At 35.5% G+C, this 19106-nt stretch overlaps 1 protein-coding gene across 1 annotated transcript; it reads left to right on the top strand.

Moving 5' to 3' along the window:
* The first annotated feature begins 5178 nt into the window (after positions 1–5178).
* Positions 5179–6211, top strand: LOC145914315 (uncharacterized). Its single transcript, XM_083002127.1, has 4 exons — positions 5179–5360; positions 5487–5601; positions 5714–5899; positions 6076–6211. The coding sequence occupies exons 1-4, from the start codon at positions 5305–5307 to the stop codon at positions 6082–6084; spliced, it is 366 nt and encodes a 121-aa protein (XP_082858253.1). The 5' UTR covers positions 5179–5304; the 3' UTR covers positions 6085–6211.
* The last annotated feature ends 12895 nt before the right edge of the window (positions 6212–19106 follow it).

The raw sequence follows: 19106 nt of genomic DNA, 5'->3' as shown, positions 1-19106 counted from the left end.
AAAAGCGCCAAAACTAGTTTTGAGTGAAACAGAAAAGAGCCAATCGTTTAAATACTGTATTGTTTAATTTTCTGCTTCCCGAACATATGTTCAATTGTATTTACAGGCAAATTACATTCATGTGGTAGAGCAACATATAATCTCTTCTTTGTTTATTTATGCTCTTGGATTATATCCGTCTTTCTATGTGCATAGCAGTGCCAGTGCTACGCAAACTTTTAACAAACAGTCTTTCAAAACTCAAATTATGACGTCACTAAAGAAGTAGTCAAGTTTACGAAAAAGTCATAGAAGTGTTATCTATGGACTTTGGTTTACGCTACCCAGGCATACAGTTTGCAACGCTTCTGTACTAGCTTGGGCTGTGATGCGTGACGTTTTTACCGAAAAGAAGCATACCTCGAACCTGTTTCGTCACGAACGAGCCCGGGCAACTTCCGAACGCAAAGCTAACAGGAAAAACGCCAGAAAAGGGCCAAATAAGCCAAACCAAATTTTGGGCGCCAGACAAAATAGAAAAAAGCCAAATTCAGGGAATTTGGCGCCGAAAGCGCCAATCTGGCAACCCTGACTACAGCCGTTGTCAGCAAACTTGCCGACACGAGGCGCGAAATTTTCCACGTGAAGGCGCTGTTCATACAGAAATTTACCATTTGGGGAGACAGTAGATAAAAAACAGTAATTTACGATGTAACAACGTATGTAACTATGCGATTACAGCACTTGTCCATTTTGCAGTATATGACTTTTCGATAAAAAATATTTTTTTTCAGTACAAGCTTTATTATACAGTGGAAAACGCTGGTACTCCACTATTGCTTTTGCGGTTGCACAACGTATGTAACTTTGCGATTTTAGCACTTGTCCATTTTGCAGTATATGACATTTCGTGAAAAAAATATTTTTTTTTTCAGGACAACCTTTATTATACAGTGAAAGACGCTGGTACTCCAGTATTGCTTTTGCGGTTGCACAACGTATGTAACTATGCAATTACAGCACTTGTCCATTTTGCAGTATATGACTTTTCGAAAAAAATATTTTTTTTCAGTACACGCTTTATTATACAGTGGAAAACGCTGGTACTCCACTATTGCTTTTGCGGTTGCACAACATATGTAACTATGCAATTTCAGCACTTGTCCATTTTGCACTACATCACTTTTCGATAAAAAATATTTTTTTTCAGTACAAGCTTTATTATACAGTGGAAAACGCTGGTACTCCACTATTGCTTTGGCGGTTGCACAACGTATGTATTTATGCGATTTCAGCACTTGTCCATTTTGCAGTATATGACTTTTCGATAAAAAATATTTTTTTTCAGTACAAGCTTTATTATACAGTGGAAAACGCTGGTACTCCAGTGTTGCTTTTGCGGTTGCACAAAGTATGTAACTATGCGATTTCAGCACTTGTCCATTTTGCAGTATATGACTTTTCGATAAAAAATATTTTTTTTCAGGACAAGCTTTATTATACAGTGGAAAACGCTGGTACTCCAGTATTGCTTTTGCGGTTGCACAACGTATGTAACTATGCGATTTTAGCACTTGTCCATTTTGCAGTATATGACTTTTCGTGAAAAAAATATTTTTTTTTTCAGGACAACCTTTATTATACAGTGAAAGACGCTGGTACTCCAGTATTGCTTTTGCGGTTGCACAACGTATGTAACTAAGCAATTACAGCACTTGTCCATTTTGCAGTATATGACTTTTCGTAAAAAAATATTTTTTTTCAGTACACGCTTTATTATACAGTGGAAAACGCTGGTACTCCACTATTGCTTTTGCGGTTGCACAACATATGTAACTATGCAATTTCAGCACTTGTCCATCTTGCACTACATCACTTTTCGATAAAAAATATTTTTTTTCAGTACAAGCTTTATTATACAGTGGAAAACGCTGGTACTCCACTATTGCTTTTGCGGTTGCACAACGTATGTATTTATGCGATTTCAGCACTTGTCCATTTTGCAGTATATGACTTTTCGATAAAAAATATTTTTTTTCAGTACAAGCTTTATTATACAGTGGAAAACGCTGGTACTCCAGTATTGCTTTTGCGGTTGCACAACGTATGTAACTATGCAATTACAGCACTTGTCCATTTTGCAGTATATGACTTTTCGAAAAAAATTTTTTTTTTCAGTACACGCTTTATTATACAGTGGAAAACGCTGGTACTCCACTATTGCTTTTGCTGTTGCACAACATATGTAACTATGCAATTTCAGCACTTGTCCATTTTGCACTACATCACTTTTCGATAAAAAATATTTTTTTTCAGTACAAGCTTTATTATACAGTGGAAAACGCTGGTACTCCACTATTGCTTTTGCGGTTGCACAACGTATGTATTTATGAGATTTCAGCACTTGTCCATTTTGCAGTATATGACTTTTCGATAAAAAATATTTTTTTTCAGTACAAGCTTTATTATACAGTGGAAAACGCTGGTACTCCACTATTGCTTTTGCGGTTGCACAAAGTATGTAACTATGCGATTTCAGCACTTGTCCATTTTGCAGTATATGACTTTTCGATAAAAAATATTTTTTTTCAGGACAAGCTTTATTATACAGTGGAAAACGCTGGTACTCCAGTGTTGCTTTTGCGGTTGCACAAAGTATGTAACTATGCGATTTCAGCACTTGTCCATTTTGCAGTATATGACTTTTCGATAAAAAATATTTTTTTTCAGTACAAGCTTTATTATTCAGTGGAAAACGCTGGTACTCCAGTATTGCTTTTGCGGTTGCACAACGTATGTAACTATGCGATTTTAGCACTTGTCCATTTTGCAGTATATGACTTTTCGATAAAATATATTTTTTTTCAGGACAAGCTTTATTATACAGTGAAAGACGCTGGTACTCCAGTATTGCTTTTGCGATTGCACAACGTATGTAACTGTGCGATTTCAGCACTTGTCCATTTTGCAGTATATGACTTTTCAATAAAAAATATTTTTTTTCAGTACAAGCTTTATTATACAGTGGAAAACGCTGGTACTCCAGTATTGCTTTTGCGGTTGCACAAAGTATGTAACTATGCGATTTCAGCACTTGTCCATTTTGCAGTACATGACTTTTCGATAAAAAATAGTTTTTTTTCAGTACTAGCTTTATTATACAGTGGAAAACGCTGGTACTCCACTATTGCTTTTGCGATTGCACAGCGTATGTAACTATGCAATTTCAGCACTTGTCCATTTTGCACCACATCACTTTTCGATAAAAAATATTTTTTTTCAGTACAAGCTTTATTATACAGTGGAAAACGCTGCTACTCCAGTATTGCTTTTGCGGTTGCACAAAGTATGTAACTATGCCATTTCATCACTTGTCCATTTTGCAGTATATGACTTTTCGTGAAAAAATATTTTTTTTCAGTACAAGCTTTATTATACAGTGGAAAACGTTGGTACTCCAGTATTGCTTTTGCGGTTGCACAACGTATCCCAGTCAAAAATTATCTACTTCTTTAGTATGGGCCTAGCTTGGTTTAAGCTCGGTTTGGTGCGTTTAAGCTTGGCACGGCCAATCAGCACTTATTCGGACGACAGCCAAACTTATACGATCGGTTTACGAATGGTGCGCCGTGCTTAAGTTTGCATAATTTCCCCCTGCGCAAAATAATTTTGAAGTGTAATACGGTGCTTGAAGGTGAGTTTCGTCGGCGGGAGTATTTCTGCGTCTCCTTGTGTCACACATATCATATTGTTTTGTCATAAGGTGGGCATAGAAGCATGAAGTTGATTTTATTGTATTTTGAGGTAGTTTGGTTGTACCTCTCTTGGTGAGTTCTGCCGTGGGGTTGTGACACCTGCAGTTTTGGAGGGCAAATTATTGTCAGTGATTTTTACCATAATATTTGTTGATTTTGTGAGCTAACTAAAATGTTTTTTTTAAATATTACAAAGCGAAGCTAGGGCGCTGCTTCGTCATGGTTGGATGAACAACAAGCAGGCAGGGCAGGCTAGGAGGCTTGGCTAACTGCGTAATTAATGAGTTGTTTGTTCTAATGACTTGACGGCGGGAAACCTTGTCTAAATTTACAGGTGGTTTACGACAGCAGTTGTTTTATGTCAGGTATTTCTGTTTGATATACTTGCGACTCCAATTTAGATCAAGGGTGAATACGCATCTTGCATGTTTGGGTGTAATGCGTCGATTGTTAATCTGGTGGAGGGGTAGACCACGCCAATTGCAAGTTAAGCTTTCTTCAACTGTCGTTATGTTAACGTCACCATAACCTTACAAAATATAAGGAATTGATACCGCTTGAATTCAACAGAAAATCGAGGCCTCTGTCTGATTTACTTTACTGGAAAGCAACAGAATTTAGACTATTTATGCTGTATGTGGGAGTGGTGCTGTGCTGTTGAAAGATAAAAATGTGCTGTGCCAAAAACGTATTGTCATTTTCTGCATTTTTCTTTAGCTACGAGATGTTTGTTGTCGCCAAACATTAACACACATGAGTTTTCGTTATGTGTCCAAATGCTAAAAGACTTTGTTAGCAAATCTTCACATATTTATGGTAAAGCATTTGTCAGTTACAATGTTCATTGTTTGATCCACTTGTGTAATGATTATGAAAAACATGGTTCATTGGAAAACATTGGCTGTTTTCAATTTGAAAATTACTTGGGTTGTTTGAAAAAAAGTTTTAAATCTGGCTACAAACCTATGCAACAAATTGCAAGATTTGCATTTTATGAAAACCAAACTTCCCATTATATGTTTCTTAATTCTATGTAATATCCAGTAGAAAAAACTGTCAAAGCAATATTGCCTTTTGTCGTCTTCTCAAAAACCTTGTCAACTTAAAACATGTCGGAATTTACAAAGTGTGTGGTTTGAATGGTGATTATTTTCTGCTGAAAGTTAATGATCAAATTAAAAATGTGTTCTGTTGCCATATAAAGGACATTTCGTTGTCATTAATTTGCTTTATGCCACATGATATATCTGCATGTATATTTGTTTCTTCCACAGTACATTAGAATGGAAAATTTTGTTTGTATAAAATCCCCAAAAGCTGGATGGTCGGCGCCAATGCATGTAAGTGGATACCCAGCAAATTGGATGTACAAAGCTTCTTGAAAAATGAAATTGCTGCGGATGCAGCTTGGCAGACATGTCCTTCCACCATTCTTTGTGAAGGGAGTAAGTTGTGTGTTTGTGCCAAATAATTGTGCATTTTTGTTTCATGCATTTTGTTCTTTTCAGGCACACATGCCCGTTGTTTGAAAAGAAAATGTAGATCTGCTGATCTGGAAAGGGACATTCAAATGAGGGAATCCACTGAAAGCAGTACTTCTCCCATGATTCCCGTCTTGCAAAAAAGGTGTCCATAACCCTTGTGTTGATTTTTATGCAGAAAACCGGCACATATTTTTCATCTAGTTTTTTAATTGACCGGGGACCTTTGCTTGTGTATTTGCTTGTTTTAGTTTGCAAATACTTTCCACAGGTTATTGTCACCCAAGCAGCAAAAAGCAACGTCACAATGGCAGCAGCATGAGCTGTCTGAAAAGATTGGCATCCTTATCGACAAAACAAGACAGGTGGAACTTACTAAACCTAAAGTGAGCTTTCTTTTTACCTAATGCACTGAGGCTTTTGTTTGCATGCTTTACACTGTAAATGGCATCTGCTATACATTTCAATCATTTTATATATGTTGATACTTTTCAAAAGGACAAAATGCAACTTGCCCAAGTGATTGACATGGACCAACTTCGTGGCACCTTCCGGAATTTTGTAAAGCTGTTTATGACAAAACAACAGGCTCTTCAATTTTCGTGGAGTGGGTTGTTTTGGCGGTTGGACGCAGGAAAACAAAAATCCCATTCAAATCACATCGTCCGTTTGCATTTTTGTTGGGTGAGTCAAATTGCTTTAGAAATCTCACAAGACACGCCACCTCATTGTAAAGCCTTCCGATTGTGACGTTGTCACAACTTTCACATATTTAATTCCGACATGTCAAATATTTAATTTCTGTACACGATGGGATGTTACCAAAATTTTAACTAAATCGTATGTTTTATGTTCTGTAGACGCATTGAAAGATGCAAGATGCGGGCATTAAGTACCAAGAAATCGCCTACCTGGAGTTGTTGACGGAGTGACCACAGAATATCAAGAAACGGCAATTTATCCTCAATTAAGCCCATCACGTCTCAGAGTACATAGTTTCGTCGAACAGTGCACTTCATGTTACACCGTACTTCCACTGCGCTTGCCACTATATTTTTATTTATGGGTTGTTACTTTCAATAAAATATTATGTGATTTAAGTCGTGTTACGTGCGAGACGGTGAATTAGCGAGTTTGATGAGGTCATATTTTGGAAGTAGCCAGGCAGTATCATTATGTTCGGTAAACGCACGGCGAAAGCTCGCTCGGCCAAGCTTGGATTTGTTCAATTGTAGAACATACGCCGAACATATATCCAACATTTAAGTGCGGTGAAAATGCGTCGCCCAAGATTGATGCCAAGCGTATCTTGACATAAAGTGACAAGGGCCGTGCCTAAATTGATGACTGGGATGTAACTATGCGATTACAGCACTTGTCCATTTTGCAGTATATGACTTTTCGTGAAAAAATATTTTTTTTCAGTACAAGCTTTATTATACAGTGGAAAACGCTGCTACTCCAGTATTGCTTTTGCGGTTGCACAACGTATGTAACTATGCGATTTCAGCACTTGTCCATTTTGCACTACATCACTTTTCGATAAAAAATATTTTTTTTCAGTACAAGCTTTATCATACAGTGGAAAACGCTGGTACTCCAGTATTGCTTTTGCGGTTGCACAACGTATGTAACTATGCGATTTCAGCACTTGTCCATTTTGCAGTATATGACTTTTCGATAAAAAATATTTTTTTTCAGTACAAGCTTTATTATACAGTGGAAAACGCTGCTACTCCAGTATTGCTTTTGCGGTTGCACAACGTATGTAACTATGCGATTTCAGCACTTGTCCATTTTGCAGTATATGACTTTTCGATAAAAATATTTTTTTACAGTACAAGCTTTATTATACAGTGGAAAACGCTGCTACTCCAGTATTGCTTTTGCGGTTGCACAACGTATGTAACTATGCGATTTCAGCACTTGTCCATTTTGCAGTATATGACTTTTCGATAAAAATATTTTTTTACAGTACAAGCTTTATTATACAGTGGAAAACGCTGGTACTCCAGTATTGCTTTTGCGGTTGCACAACATATGTAACTATGCGATTTTAGCACTTGTCCATTTTGCAGTATATGACATTTCGTGAAAAAAATATTTTTTTTTTCAGGACAAGCTTTATTATACAGTGAAAGACGCTGGTACTCCAGTATTGCTTTTGCGGTTGCACAACGTATGTAACTATGCAATTACAGCACTTGTCCATTTTGCAGTATATGACTTTTCGTGAAAAAATATTATTTTTCAGTACACGCTTTATTATACAGTGGAAAACGCTGGTACTCCACTATTGCTTTTGCGGTTGCACAACATATGTAACTATGCAATTTCAGCACTTGTCCATTTTGCACTACATCACTTTTCGATAAAAAATATGTTTTTTCAGTACAAGCTTTATTATACAGTGGAAAACGCTGGTACTCCACTATTGCTTTTGAGGTTGCACAACGTATGTATTTATGCGATTTCAGCACTTGTCCATTTTGCAGTATATGACTTTTCAATAAAAAATATTTTTTTTCAGTACAAACTTTATTATACAGTGGAAAACGCTGGTACTCCACTATTGCTTTTGCGGTTGCACAAAGTATGTAGCTATGCGATTTCAGCACTTGTCCATTTTGCAGTATATGACTTTTCGATAAAAAATATTTTTTTTCAGTACAAGCTTTATTATACAGTGGAAAACGCTGGTACTCCACTATTGCTTTTGCGGTTGCACAAAGTATGTAACTATGCGATTTCAGCACTTGTCCATTTTGCTGTATATGACTTTTCGATAAAAAATATTTTTTTTCAGTACAAGCTTTATTATACAGTGGAAAACGCTGCTACTCCAGTATTGCTTTTGCGGTTGCACAACGTATGTAACTATGCGATTTTAGCACTTGTCCATTTTGCAGTATATGACTTTTCGTGAAAAAATATTTTTTTTTTGCAGTATATGACTTTTCGATAAAAAATATTTTTTTTCAGTACAAGCTTTATTATACAGTGGAAAACGCTGGTACTCCACTATTGCTTTTGCGGTTGCACAAAGTATGTAACTATGCGATTTCAGCACTTGTCCATTTTGCAGTATATGACTTTTCGACAAAAAATATTTTTTTTCAGTACAAGCTTTATTATACAGTGGAAAACGCTGGTACTCCGGTATTGCTTTTGCGGTTGCACAACGTATGTAACTATGCAATTTCAGCACTTGTCCATTTTGCACCACATCACTTTTCGATAAAAAATATTTTTTTTCAGTACAAGCTTTATTATACAGTGGAAAACGCTGCTACTCCAGTATTGCTTTTGCGGTTGCACAACGTATGTAACTATGCGATTTCAGCACTTGTCCATTTTGCAGTATATGACTTTTCGATAAAAAATATTTTTTTTCAGTACAAGCTTTATTATACAGTGGAAAACGCTGGTACTCCAGTATTGCTTTTGCGGTTGCACAACGTATGTATTTATGCGATTTCAGCACTTGTCCATTTTGCAGTATATGACTTTTCGATACAAAATATTTTTTTTCAGTACAAGTTTTATTATACAGTGGAAAACGCTGGTACTACACTATTGCTTTTGCGGTTGCACAAAGTATGTAACTATGCGATTTCAAAAATATTTTTTTTCAGTACAAGCTTTATTATACAGTGGAAAAAAAAAAAATCAGTCTTTCACTGTATAATAAAGGTTGTCCTGAAAAAAAAATATTTTTTCATATACTGCAAAATGGACAAGTGCTGAAATCGCACAGTTACATACGTTGTGCAATCGCAAAAGCAATACTGGAGTACCAGCGTCTTTCACTGTATAATAAAGCTTGTCCTGAAAAAAAATATTTTTACACGAAAAGTCATATACTGCAAAATGGACAAGTGCTGAAATCGCATAGTTACATACGTTGTGCAACCGCAAAAGCAATACTGGAGTACCAGCGTTTTCCACTGTATAATAAAGCTTGTCCTGAAAAAAAATATTTTTTATCGAAAAGTCATATAGCCTACTGCAAAATGGACAAGTGCTGAAATCGCATAGTTACATACTTTGTGCAACCGCAAAAGCAATAGTGGAGTACCAGCGTTTTCCACTGTATAATAAAGCTTGTACTGAAAAAAAATATTTTTTATCGAAAAGTTATATACTGCAAAATGGACAAGTGCTGAAATCGCATAAATACATACGTTGTGCAACCGCAAAAGCAATAGTGGAGTACCAGCGTTTTCCACTGTATAATAAAGCTTGTACTGAAAAAAAATATTTTTTATCGAAAAGTGATGTAGTGCAAAATGGACAAGTGCTGAAATTGCATAGTTACATATGTTGTGCAACCGCAAAAGCAATAGTGGAGTACCAGCGTTTTCCACTGTATAATAAAGCGTGTACTGAAAAAAAATATTTTTTTACGAAAAGTCATATACTGCAAAATGGACAAGTGCTGTAATTGCATAGTTACATACGTTGTGCAACCGCAAAAGCAATACTGGAGTACCAGCGTCTTTCACTGTATAATAAAGGTTGTCCTGAAAAAAAAAATATTTTTTTCACGAAATGTCATATACTGCAAAATGGACAAGTGCTGAAATCGCACAGTTACATACGTTGTGCAATCGCAAAAGCAATACTGGAGTACCAGCGTCTTTCACTGTATAATAAAGCTTGTCCTGAAAAAAAATATTTTTACACGAAAAGTCATATACTGCAAAATGGACAAGTGCTGAAATCGCATAGTTACATACGTTGTGCAACCGCAAAAGCAATACTGGAGTACCAGCGTTTTCCACTGTATAATAAAGCTTGTCCTGAAAAAAAATATTTTTTATCGAAAAGTCATATAGCCTACTGCAAAATGGACAAGTGCTGAAATCGCATAGTTACATACTTTGTGCAACCGCAAAAGCAATAGTGGAGTACCAGCGTTTTCCACTGTATAATAAAGCTTGTACTGAAAAAAAATATTTTTTATCGAAAAGTTATATACTGCAAAATGGACAAGTGCTGAAATCGCATAAATACATACGTTGTGCAACCGCAAAAGCAATAGTGGAGTACCAGCGTTTTCCACTGTATAATAAAGCTTGTACTGAAAAAAAATATTTTTTATCGAAAAGTGATGTAGTGCAAAATGGACAAGTGCTGAAATTGCATAGTTACATATGTTGTGCAACCGCAAAAGCAATAGTGGAGTACCAGCGTTTTCCACTGTATAATAAAGCGTGTACTGAAAAAAAATATTTTTTTACGAAAAGTCATATACTGCAAAATGGACAAGTGCTGTAATTGCATAGTTACATACGTTGTGCAACCGCAAAAGCAATACTGGAGTACCAGCGTCTTTCACTGTATAATAAAGGTTGTCCTGAAAAAAAAAATATTTTTTTCACGAAATGTCATATACTGCAAAATGGACAAGTGCTAAAATCGCAAAGTTACATACGTTGTGCAACCGCAAAAGCAATAGTGGAGTACCAGCGTTTTCCACTGTATAATAAAGCTTGTACTGAAAAAAAATATTTTTTATCGAAAAGTCATATACTGCAAAATGGACAAGTGCTGTAATCGCATAGTTACATACGTTGTTACATCGTAAATTACTGTTTTTTATCTAATGTCTCCCCAAATGGTAAATTTCTGTATGAACAGCGCCTTCACGTGGAAAGTTTCGCGCCTCGTGTTCGGCAAGTTTGCTGACAACGGCTGTAGTTAGTTTCGTGGGTCTACGAATCTTGTTTCGTTTGTTTTGCAGGAAAATTAAGTTAATTATTCTTAACAAGTTAAGTAACCTGTTCTTTATTGCTGTGAACATCAAGTCTCACAGTAATCAACCGCAAAAGCAATACTGGAGTACCAGCGTTTTACACTGTATAATAAAGCTTGTACTGAAAAAAAATATTTTTTATCGAAAAGTCATATACTGCAAAATGGACAAGTGCTGAAATCGCATAGTTACATACGTTGTGCAACCGCAAAAGCAATAGTGGAGTACCAGCGTTTTCCACTGTATAATAAAGCTTGTACTGAAAAAAAATATTTTTTATCGAAAAGTGATGTAGTGCAAAATGGACAAGTGCTGAAATTGCATAGTTACATATGTTGTGCAACCGCAAAAGCAATAGTGGAGTACCAGCGTTTTCCACTGTATAATAAAGCGTGAACTGAAAAAAAATATTTTTTTACGAAAAGTCATATACTGCAAAATGGACAAGTGCTGTAATTGCATAGTTACATTCGTTGTGCAACCGCAAAAGCAATACTGGAGTACCAGCGTCTTTCACTGCATAATAAAGTTTGTCCTGAAAAAAAAAATATGTTTTTCACGAAATGTCATATACTGCAAAATGGACAAGTGCTAAAATCGCATAGTTACATACGTTGTGCAACCGCAAAAGCAATACTGGAGTACCAGCGTTTTCCACTGTATAATAAAGCTAGTACTGAAAAAAAACTATTTTTTATCGAAAAGTCATGTACTGCAAAATGGACAAGTGCTGAAATCGCATAAATACATACGTTGTGCAACCGCAAAAGCAATAGTGGAGTACCAGCGTTTTCCACTGTATAATAAAACTTGTACTGAAAAAAAATATTTTTATCGAAAAGTCATATACTGCAAAATGGACAAGTGCTGAAATCGCACAGTTACATACGTTGTGCAATCGCAAAAGCAATACTGGAGTACCAGCGTCTTTCACTGTATAATAAAGCTTGTCCTGAAAAAAAATATTTTTACACGAAAAGTCATATACTGCAAAATGGACAAGTGCTGAAATCGCATAGTTACATACGTTGTGCAACCGCAAAAGCAATACTGGAGTACCAGCGTTTTCCACTGTATAATAAAGCTTGTCCTGAAAAAAAATATTTTTTATCGAAAAGTCATATACTGCAAAATGGACAAGTGCTGAAATCGCATATTTACATACTTTGTGCAACCGCAAAAGCAATAGTGGATTACCAGCGTTTTCCACTGTATAACAAAGCTTGTACTGAAAAAAAATATTTTTTATCGAAAAGTTATATACTGCAAAATGGACAAGTGCTGAAATCGCATAAATACATACGTTGTGCAACCGCAAAAGCAATAGTGGAGTACCAGCGTTTTCCACTGTATAATAAATCTTGTACTGAAAAAAAATATTTTTTATCGAAAAGTGATGTAGTGCAAAATGGACAAGTGCTGAAATTGCATAGTTACATATGTTGTGCAACCGCAAAAGCAATAATGGAGTACCAGCGTTTTCCACTGTATAATAAAGCGTGTACTGAAAAAAAATATTTTTTTACGAAAAGTCATACACTGCAAAATGGACAAGTGCTGTAATTGCATAGTTACATACGTTGTGCAACCGCAAAAGCAATACTGGAGTACCAGCGTCTTTCACTGTATAATAAAGGTTGTCCTGAAAAAAAAAATATTTTTTTCACGAAATGTCATATACTGCAAAATGGACAAGTGCTAAAATCGCAAAGTTACATACGTTGTGCAACCGCAAAAGCAATAGTGGAGTACCAGCGTTTTCCACTGTATAATAAAGCTTGTACTGAAAAAAAATATTTTTTATCGAAAAGTCATATACTGCAAAATGGACAAGTGCTGTAATCGCATAGTTACATACGTTGTTACATCGTAAATTACTGTTTTTTGTCTACTGTCTCCCCAAATGGTAAATTTCTGTATGAACAGCGCCTTCACGTGGAAAGTTTCGCGCCTCGTGTTCGGCAAGTTTGCTGACAACGGCTGTAGTTAGTTTCGTGGGTCTACGAATCTTGCTTCGTTTGTTTTGCAGGAAAATTAAGTTAATTATTCTTAAAACGTTAAGTAACCTGTTCTTTATTGCTGTGAACATCAAGTCTCACAGTAATCAACCGCAAAAGCAATACTGGAGTACCAGCGTTTTACACTGTATAATAAAGCTTGTACTGAAAAAAAATATTTTTTATCGAAAAGTCATATACTGCAAAATGGACAAGTGCTGAAATCGCATAGTTACATACGTTGTGCAACCGCAAAAGCAATAGTGGAGTACCAGCGTTTTCCACTGTATAATAAAGCTTGTACTGAAAAAAAATATTTTTTATCGAAAAGTGATGTAGTGCAAAATGGACAAGTGCTGAAATTGCATAGTTACATATGTTGTGCAACCGCAAAAGCAATAGTGGAGTACCAGCGTTTTCCACTGTATAATAAAGCGTGAACTGAAAAAAAATATTTTTTTTGCGAAAAGTCATATACTGCAAAATGGACAAGTGCTGTAATTGCATAGTTACATACGTTGTGCAACCGCAAAAGCAATACTGGAGTACCAGCGTCTTTCACTGCATAATAAAGTTTGTCCTGAAAAAAAAAATATGTTTTTCACGAAATGTCATATACTGCAAAATGGACAAGTGCTAAAATCGCATAGTTACATACGTTGTGCAACCGCAAAAGCAATACTGGAGTACCAGCGTTTTCCACTGTATAATAAAGCTAGTACTGAAAAAAAACTATTTTTTATCGAAAAGTCATGTACTGCAAAATGGGCAAGTGCTGAAATCGCATAAATACATACGTTGTGCAACCGCAAAAGCAATAGTGGAGTACCAGCGTTTTCCACTGTATAATAAAACTTGCACTGAAAAAAAATATTTTTTATCGAAAAGTCATATACTGCAAAATGGACAAGTGCTGAAATCGCATAAATACATACGTTGTGCAACCGCAAAAGCAATACTGGAGTAGCAGCGTTTTCCACTGTATAATAAAGCTTGTACTGAAAAAAAATATTTTTTATCGAAAAGTCATATACTGCAAAATGGACAAGTGCTGAAATCGCATAGTTACATACGTTGTGCAACCGCAAAAGCAATACTGGAGTAGCAGCGTTTTCCACTGTATAATAAAGCTTGTACTGAAAAAAAATATTTTTTATCGAAAAGTGATGTGGTGCAAAATGGACAAGTGCTGAAATTGCATAGTTACATACGCTGTGCAATCGCAAAAGCAATACTGGAGTATCAGCGTCTTTCAATGTATAATAAAGCTTGTCCAGAAAAAAAATATTTTTTCACGAAAAGTCATATACTGCAAAATGGACAAGTGATGAAATGGCATAGTTACATACTTTGTGCAACCGCAAAAGCAATACTGGAGTAGCAGCGTTTTCCACTGTATAATAAAGCTTGTACTGAAAAAAAATATTTTTTATCGAAAAGTCATATACTGCAAAATGGACAAGTGCTGAAATCGCATAGTTACATACTTTGTGCAACCGCAAAAGCAATAGTGGAGTACCAGCGTTTTCCACTGTATAATAAAGCTTGAACTGAAAAAAAATATTTTTTATCGAAAAGTCATATACTGGAAAATAAAAAATATTTTTTTACGAAAAGTCATATACTGCAAAATGGACAAGTGCTGAAATCGCATAGTTACATACGTTGTGCAACCGCAAAAGCAATACTGGAGTAGCAGCGTTTTCCACTGTATAATAAAGCTTGTACTGAAAAAAAATATTTTTTATCGAAAAGTCATATACAGCAAAATGGGCAAGTGCTGAAATCGCATAGTTACATACGTTGTGCAACCGCAAAAGCAATACTGGAGTACCAGCGTTTTCCACTGTATAATAAAGCTTGTACTGAAAAAAAATATTTTTTATCGAAAAGTCATATACTGCAAAATGGACAAGTGCTGAAATCGCATAGTTACATACGTTGTGCAACCGCAAAAGCAATACTGGAGTAGCAGCGTTTTCCACTGTATAATAAAGCTTGTACTGAAAGAAAATATTTTTTATCGAAAAGTCATATACAGCAAAATGGACAAGTGCTGAAATCGCATAGTTACATACGTTGTGCAACCGCAAAAGCAATACTGGAGTATCAGCGTTTTCCACTGTATAATAAAGCTTGTACTGAAAAAAAATATTTTTTATCGAAAAGTCATATACTGCAAAATGGACAAGTGCTGAAATCGCATAGTTACATACGTTGTGCAACCGCAAAAGCAATACTGGAGTACCAGCGTTTTCCACTGTATAATAAAGCTTGTACTGAAAAAAAATATTTTTTATCGAAAAGTCATATACTGCAAAATGGACAAGTGCTGAAATCGCATGGTTACATACTTTGTGCAACCGCAAAAGCAATAGTGGAGTACCAGCGTTTTCCACTGTATAATAAAGCTTGTCCTGAAAAAAAATATTTTTTATCGAAAAGTCATATACTGCAAAATGGACAAGTGCTGAAATCGCATAGTTACATACTTTGTGCAACCGCAAAAGCAATAGTGGAGTACCAGCGTTTTCCACTGTATAATAAAGCTTGTACTGAAAAAAAATATTTTTTATCGAAAAGTTATATACTGCAAAATGGACAAATGCTGAAATCGCATAAATACATACGTTGTGCAACCGCAAAAGCAATAGTGGAGTACCAGCGTTTTCCACTGTATAATAAAGCTTGTACTGAAAAAAAATATTTTTTATCGAAAAGTGATGTAGTGCAAAATGGACAAGTGCTGAAATTGCATAGTTACATATGTTGTGCAACCGCAAAAGCAATAGTGGAGTACCAGCGTTTTCCACTGTATAATAAAGCGTGTACTGAAAAAAAATATTTTTTTACGAAAAGTCATATACTGCAAAATGGACAAGTGCTGTAATTGCATAGTTACATACGTTGTGCAACCGCAAAAGCAATACTGGAGTACCAGCGTCTTTCACTGTATAATAAAGGTTGTCCTGAAAAAAAAAATATTTTTTTCACGAAATGTCATATACTGCAAAATGGACAAGTGCTAAAATCGCAAAGTTACATACGTTGTGCAACCGCAAAAGCAATAGTGGAGTACCAGCGTTTTCCACTGTATAATAAAGCTTGTACTGAAAAAAAATATTTTTTATCGAAAAGTCATATACTGCAAAATGGACAAGTGCTGTAATCGCATAGTTACATACGTTGTTACATCGTAAATTACTGTTTTTTATCTACTGTCTCCCCAAATGGTAAATTTCTGTATGAACAGCGCCTTCACGTGGAAAATTTCGCGCCTCGTGTTCGGCAAGTTTGCTGACAACGGCTGTAGTTAGTTTCGTGGGTCTACGAATCTTGTGTCGTTTGTTTTGCAGGAAAATTAAGTTAATTATTCTTAACAAGTTAAGTAACCTGTTCTTTATTGCTGTGAACATCAAGTCTCACAGTAATCAACCGCAAAAGCAATACTGGAGTACCAGCGTTTTACACTGTATAATAAAGCTTGTACTGAAAAAAAATATTTTTTATCGAAAAGTCATATACTGCAAAATGGACAAGTGCTGAAATCGCATAGTTACATACGTTGTGCAACCGCAAAAGCAATAGTGGAATACCAGCGTTTTCCACTGTATAATAAAGCTTGTACTGAAAAAAAATATTTTTTATCGAAAAGTCATATACAGCAAAATGGACAAGTGCTGAAATCGCATAGTTACATACGTTGTGCAACCGCAAAAGCAATACTGGAGTACCAGCGTTTTCCACTGTATAATAAAGCTTGTACTGAAAAAAAATATTTTTTATGGAAAAATCATATACTGCAAAATGGACAAGTGCTGAAATCGCATAGTTACATACGTTGTGCAACCGCAAAAGCAATACTGGAGTAACAGCGTTTTCCACTGTATAATAAAGCTTGTACTGAAAAAAAATATTTTTTATCGAAAAGTCATATACTGCAAAATGGACAAGTGCTGAAATCGCATAGTTACATACTTTGTGCAACCGCAAAAGCAATAGTGGAATACCAGCGTTTTCCACTGTATAATAAAGCTTGAACTGAAAAAAAATATTTTTTATCGAAAAGTCATTTACTGCAAAATAAAAAATATTTTTTTACGAAAAGTCATATACTGCAAAATGGACAAGTGCTAAAATCGCATAGTTACATACGTTGTGCAACCGCAAAAGCAATACTGGAGTAGCAGCGTTTTCCACTGTATAATAAAGCTTGTACTGAAAAAAAATATTTTTTATCGAAAAGTCACATACAGCAAAATGGACAAGTGCTGAAATCGCATAGTTACATACGTTGTGCAACCGCAAAAGCAATACTGGAGTACCAGCGTTTTCCACTGTATAATAAAGCTTGTACTGAAAAAAAATATTTTTTATCGAAAAGTCATATACTGCAAAATGGACAAGTGCTGAAATCGCATAGTTACATACGTTGTGCAACCGCAAAAGCAATACTGGAGTACCAGCGTTTTTCACTGTATGATAAACCTTGTACTGAAAAAAAATATTTTTTATCGAAAAGTGATGTAGTGCAAAATGGACAAGTGCTGAAATCGCATAGTTACATACGTTGTGCAACCGCAAAAGCAATACTGGAGTAGCAGCGTTTTCCACTGTATAATAAAGCTTGTACTGAAAAAAAATATTTTTTATCGAAAAGTCATATACTGCAAAATGGACAAGTGCTGTAATCGCATAGTTACATACGTTGTGCAACCGCAAAAGCAATACTGGAGTACCAACGTTTTCCACTGTATAATAAAGCTTGTACTGAAAAAAAATATTTTTTCACGAAAAGTCATATACTGCAAAATGGACAAGTGATGAAATGGCATAGTTACATACTTTGTGCAACCGCAAAAGCAATACTGGACTAGCAGCGTTTTCCACTGTATAATAAAGCTTGTACTGAAAAAAAATATTTTTTATCGAAAAGTGATGTGGTGCAAAATGGACAAGTGCTGAAATTGCATAGTTACATACGCTGTGCAATCGCAAAAGTAATAGTGGAGTACCAGCGTTTTCCACTGTATAATAAAGCGTGAACTGAAAAAAAATATTTTTTTACGAAAAGTCATATACTGCAAAATGGACAAGTGCTGTAATTGCATAGTTACATTCGTTGTGCAACCGCAAAAGCAATACTGGAGTACCAGCGTCTTTCACTGCATAATAAAGTTTGTCCTGAAAAAAAAAATATGTTTTTCACGAAATGTCATATACTGCAAAATGGACAAGTGCTAAAATCGCATAGTTACATACGTTGTGCAACCGCAAAAGCAATACTGGAGTACCAGCGTTTTCCACTGTATAATAAAGCTAGTACTGAAAAAAAACTATTTTTTATCGAAAAGTCATGTACTGCAAAATGGACAAGTGCTGAAATCGCATAAATACATACGTTGTGCAACCGCAAAAGCAATAGTGGAGTACCAGCGTTTTCCACTGTATAATAAAACTTGTACTGAAAAAAAATATTTTTATCGAAAAGTCATATACTGCAAAATGGACAAGTGCTGAAATCGCACAGTTACATACGTTGTGCAATCGCAAAAGCAATACTGGAGTACCAGCGTCTTTCACTGTATAATAAAGCTTGTCCTGAAAAAAAATATTTTTACACGAAAAGTCATATACTGCAAAATGGACAAGTGCTGAAATCGCATAGTTACATACGTTGTGCAACCGCAAAAGCAATACTGGAGTACCAGCGTTTTCCACTGTATAATAAAGCTTGTCCTGAAAAAAAATATTTTTTATCGAAAAGTCATATACTGCAAAATGGACAAGTGCTGAAATCGCATAGTTACATACTTTGTGCAACCGCAAAAGCAATAGTGGATTACCAGCGTTTTCCACTGTATAACAAAGCTTGTACTGAAAAAAAATATTTTTTATCGAAAAGTTATATACTGCAAAATGGACAAGTGCTGAAATCGCATAAATACATACGTTGTGCAACCGCAAAAGCAATAGTGGAGTACCAGCGTTTTCCACTGTATAATAAATCTTGTACTGAAAAAAAATATTTTTTATCGAAAAGTGATGTAGTGCAAAATGGACAAGTGCTGAAATTGCATAGTTACATATGTTGTGCAACCGCAAAAGCAATAGTGGAGTACCAGCGTTTTCCACT

Source organism: Ascidia mentula, chromosome 9 (genome assembly GCF_947561715.1).
Source record: "Ascidia mentula chromosome 9, kaAscMent1.1, whole genome shotgun sequence".
NCBI lineage: Eukaryota > Metazoa > Chordata > Ascidiacea > Phlebobranchia > Ascidiidae > Ascidia > Ascidia mentula.
The sequence above is the reverse complement of the archived record's forward strand: the minus strand, read 5'-3'. Positions and strand labels throughout refer to the sequence as shown.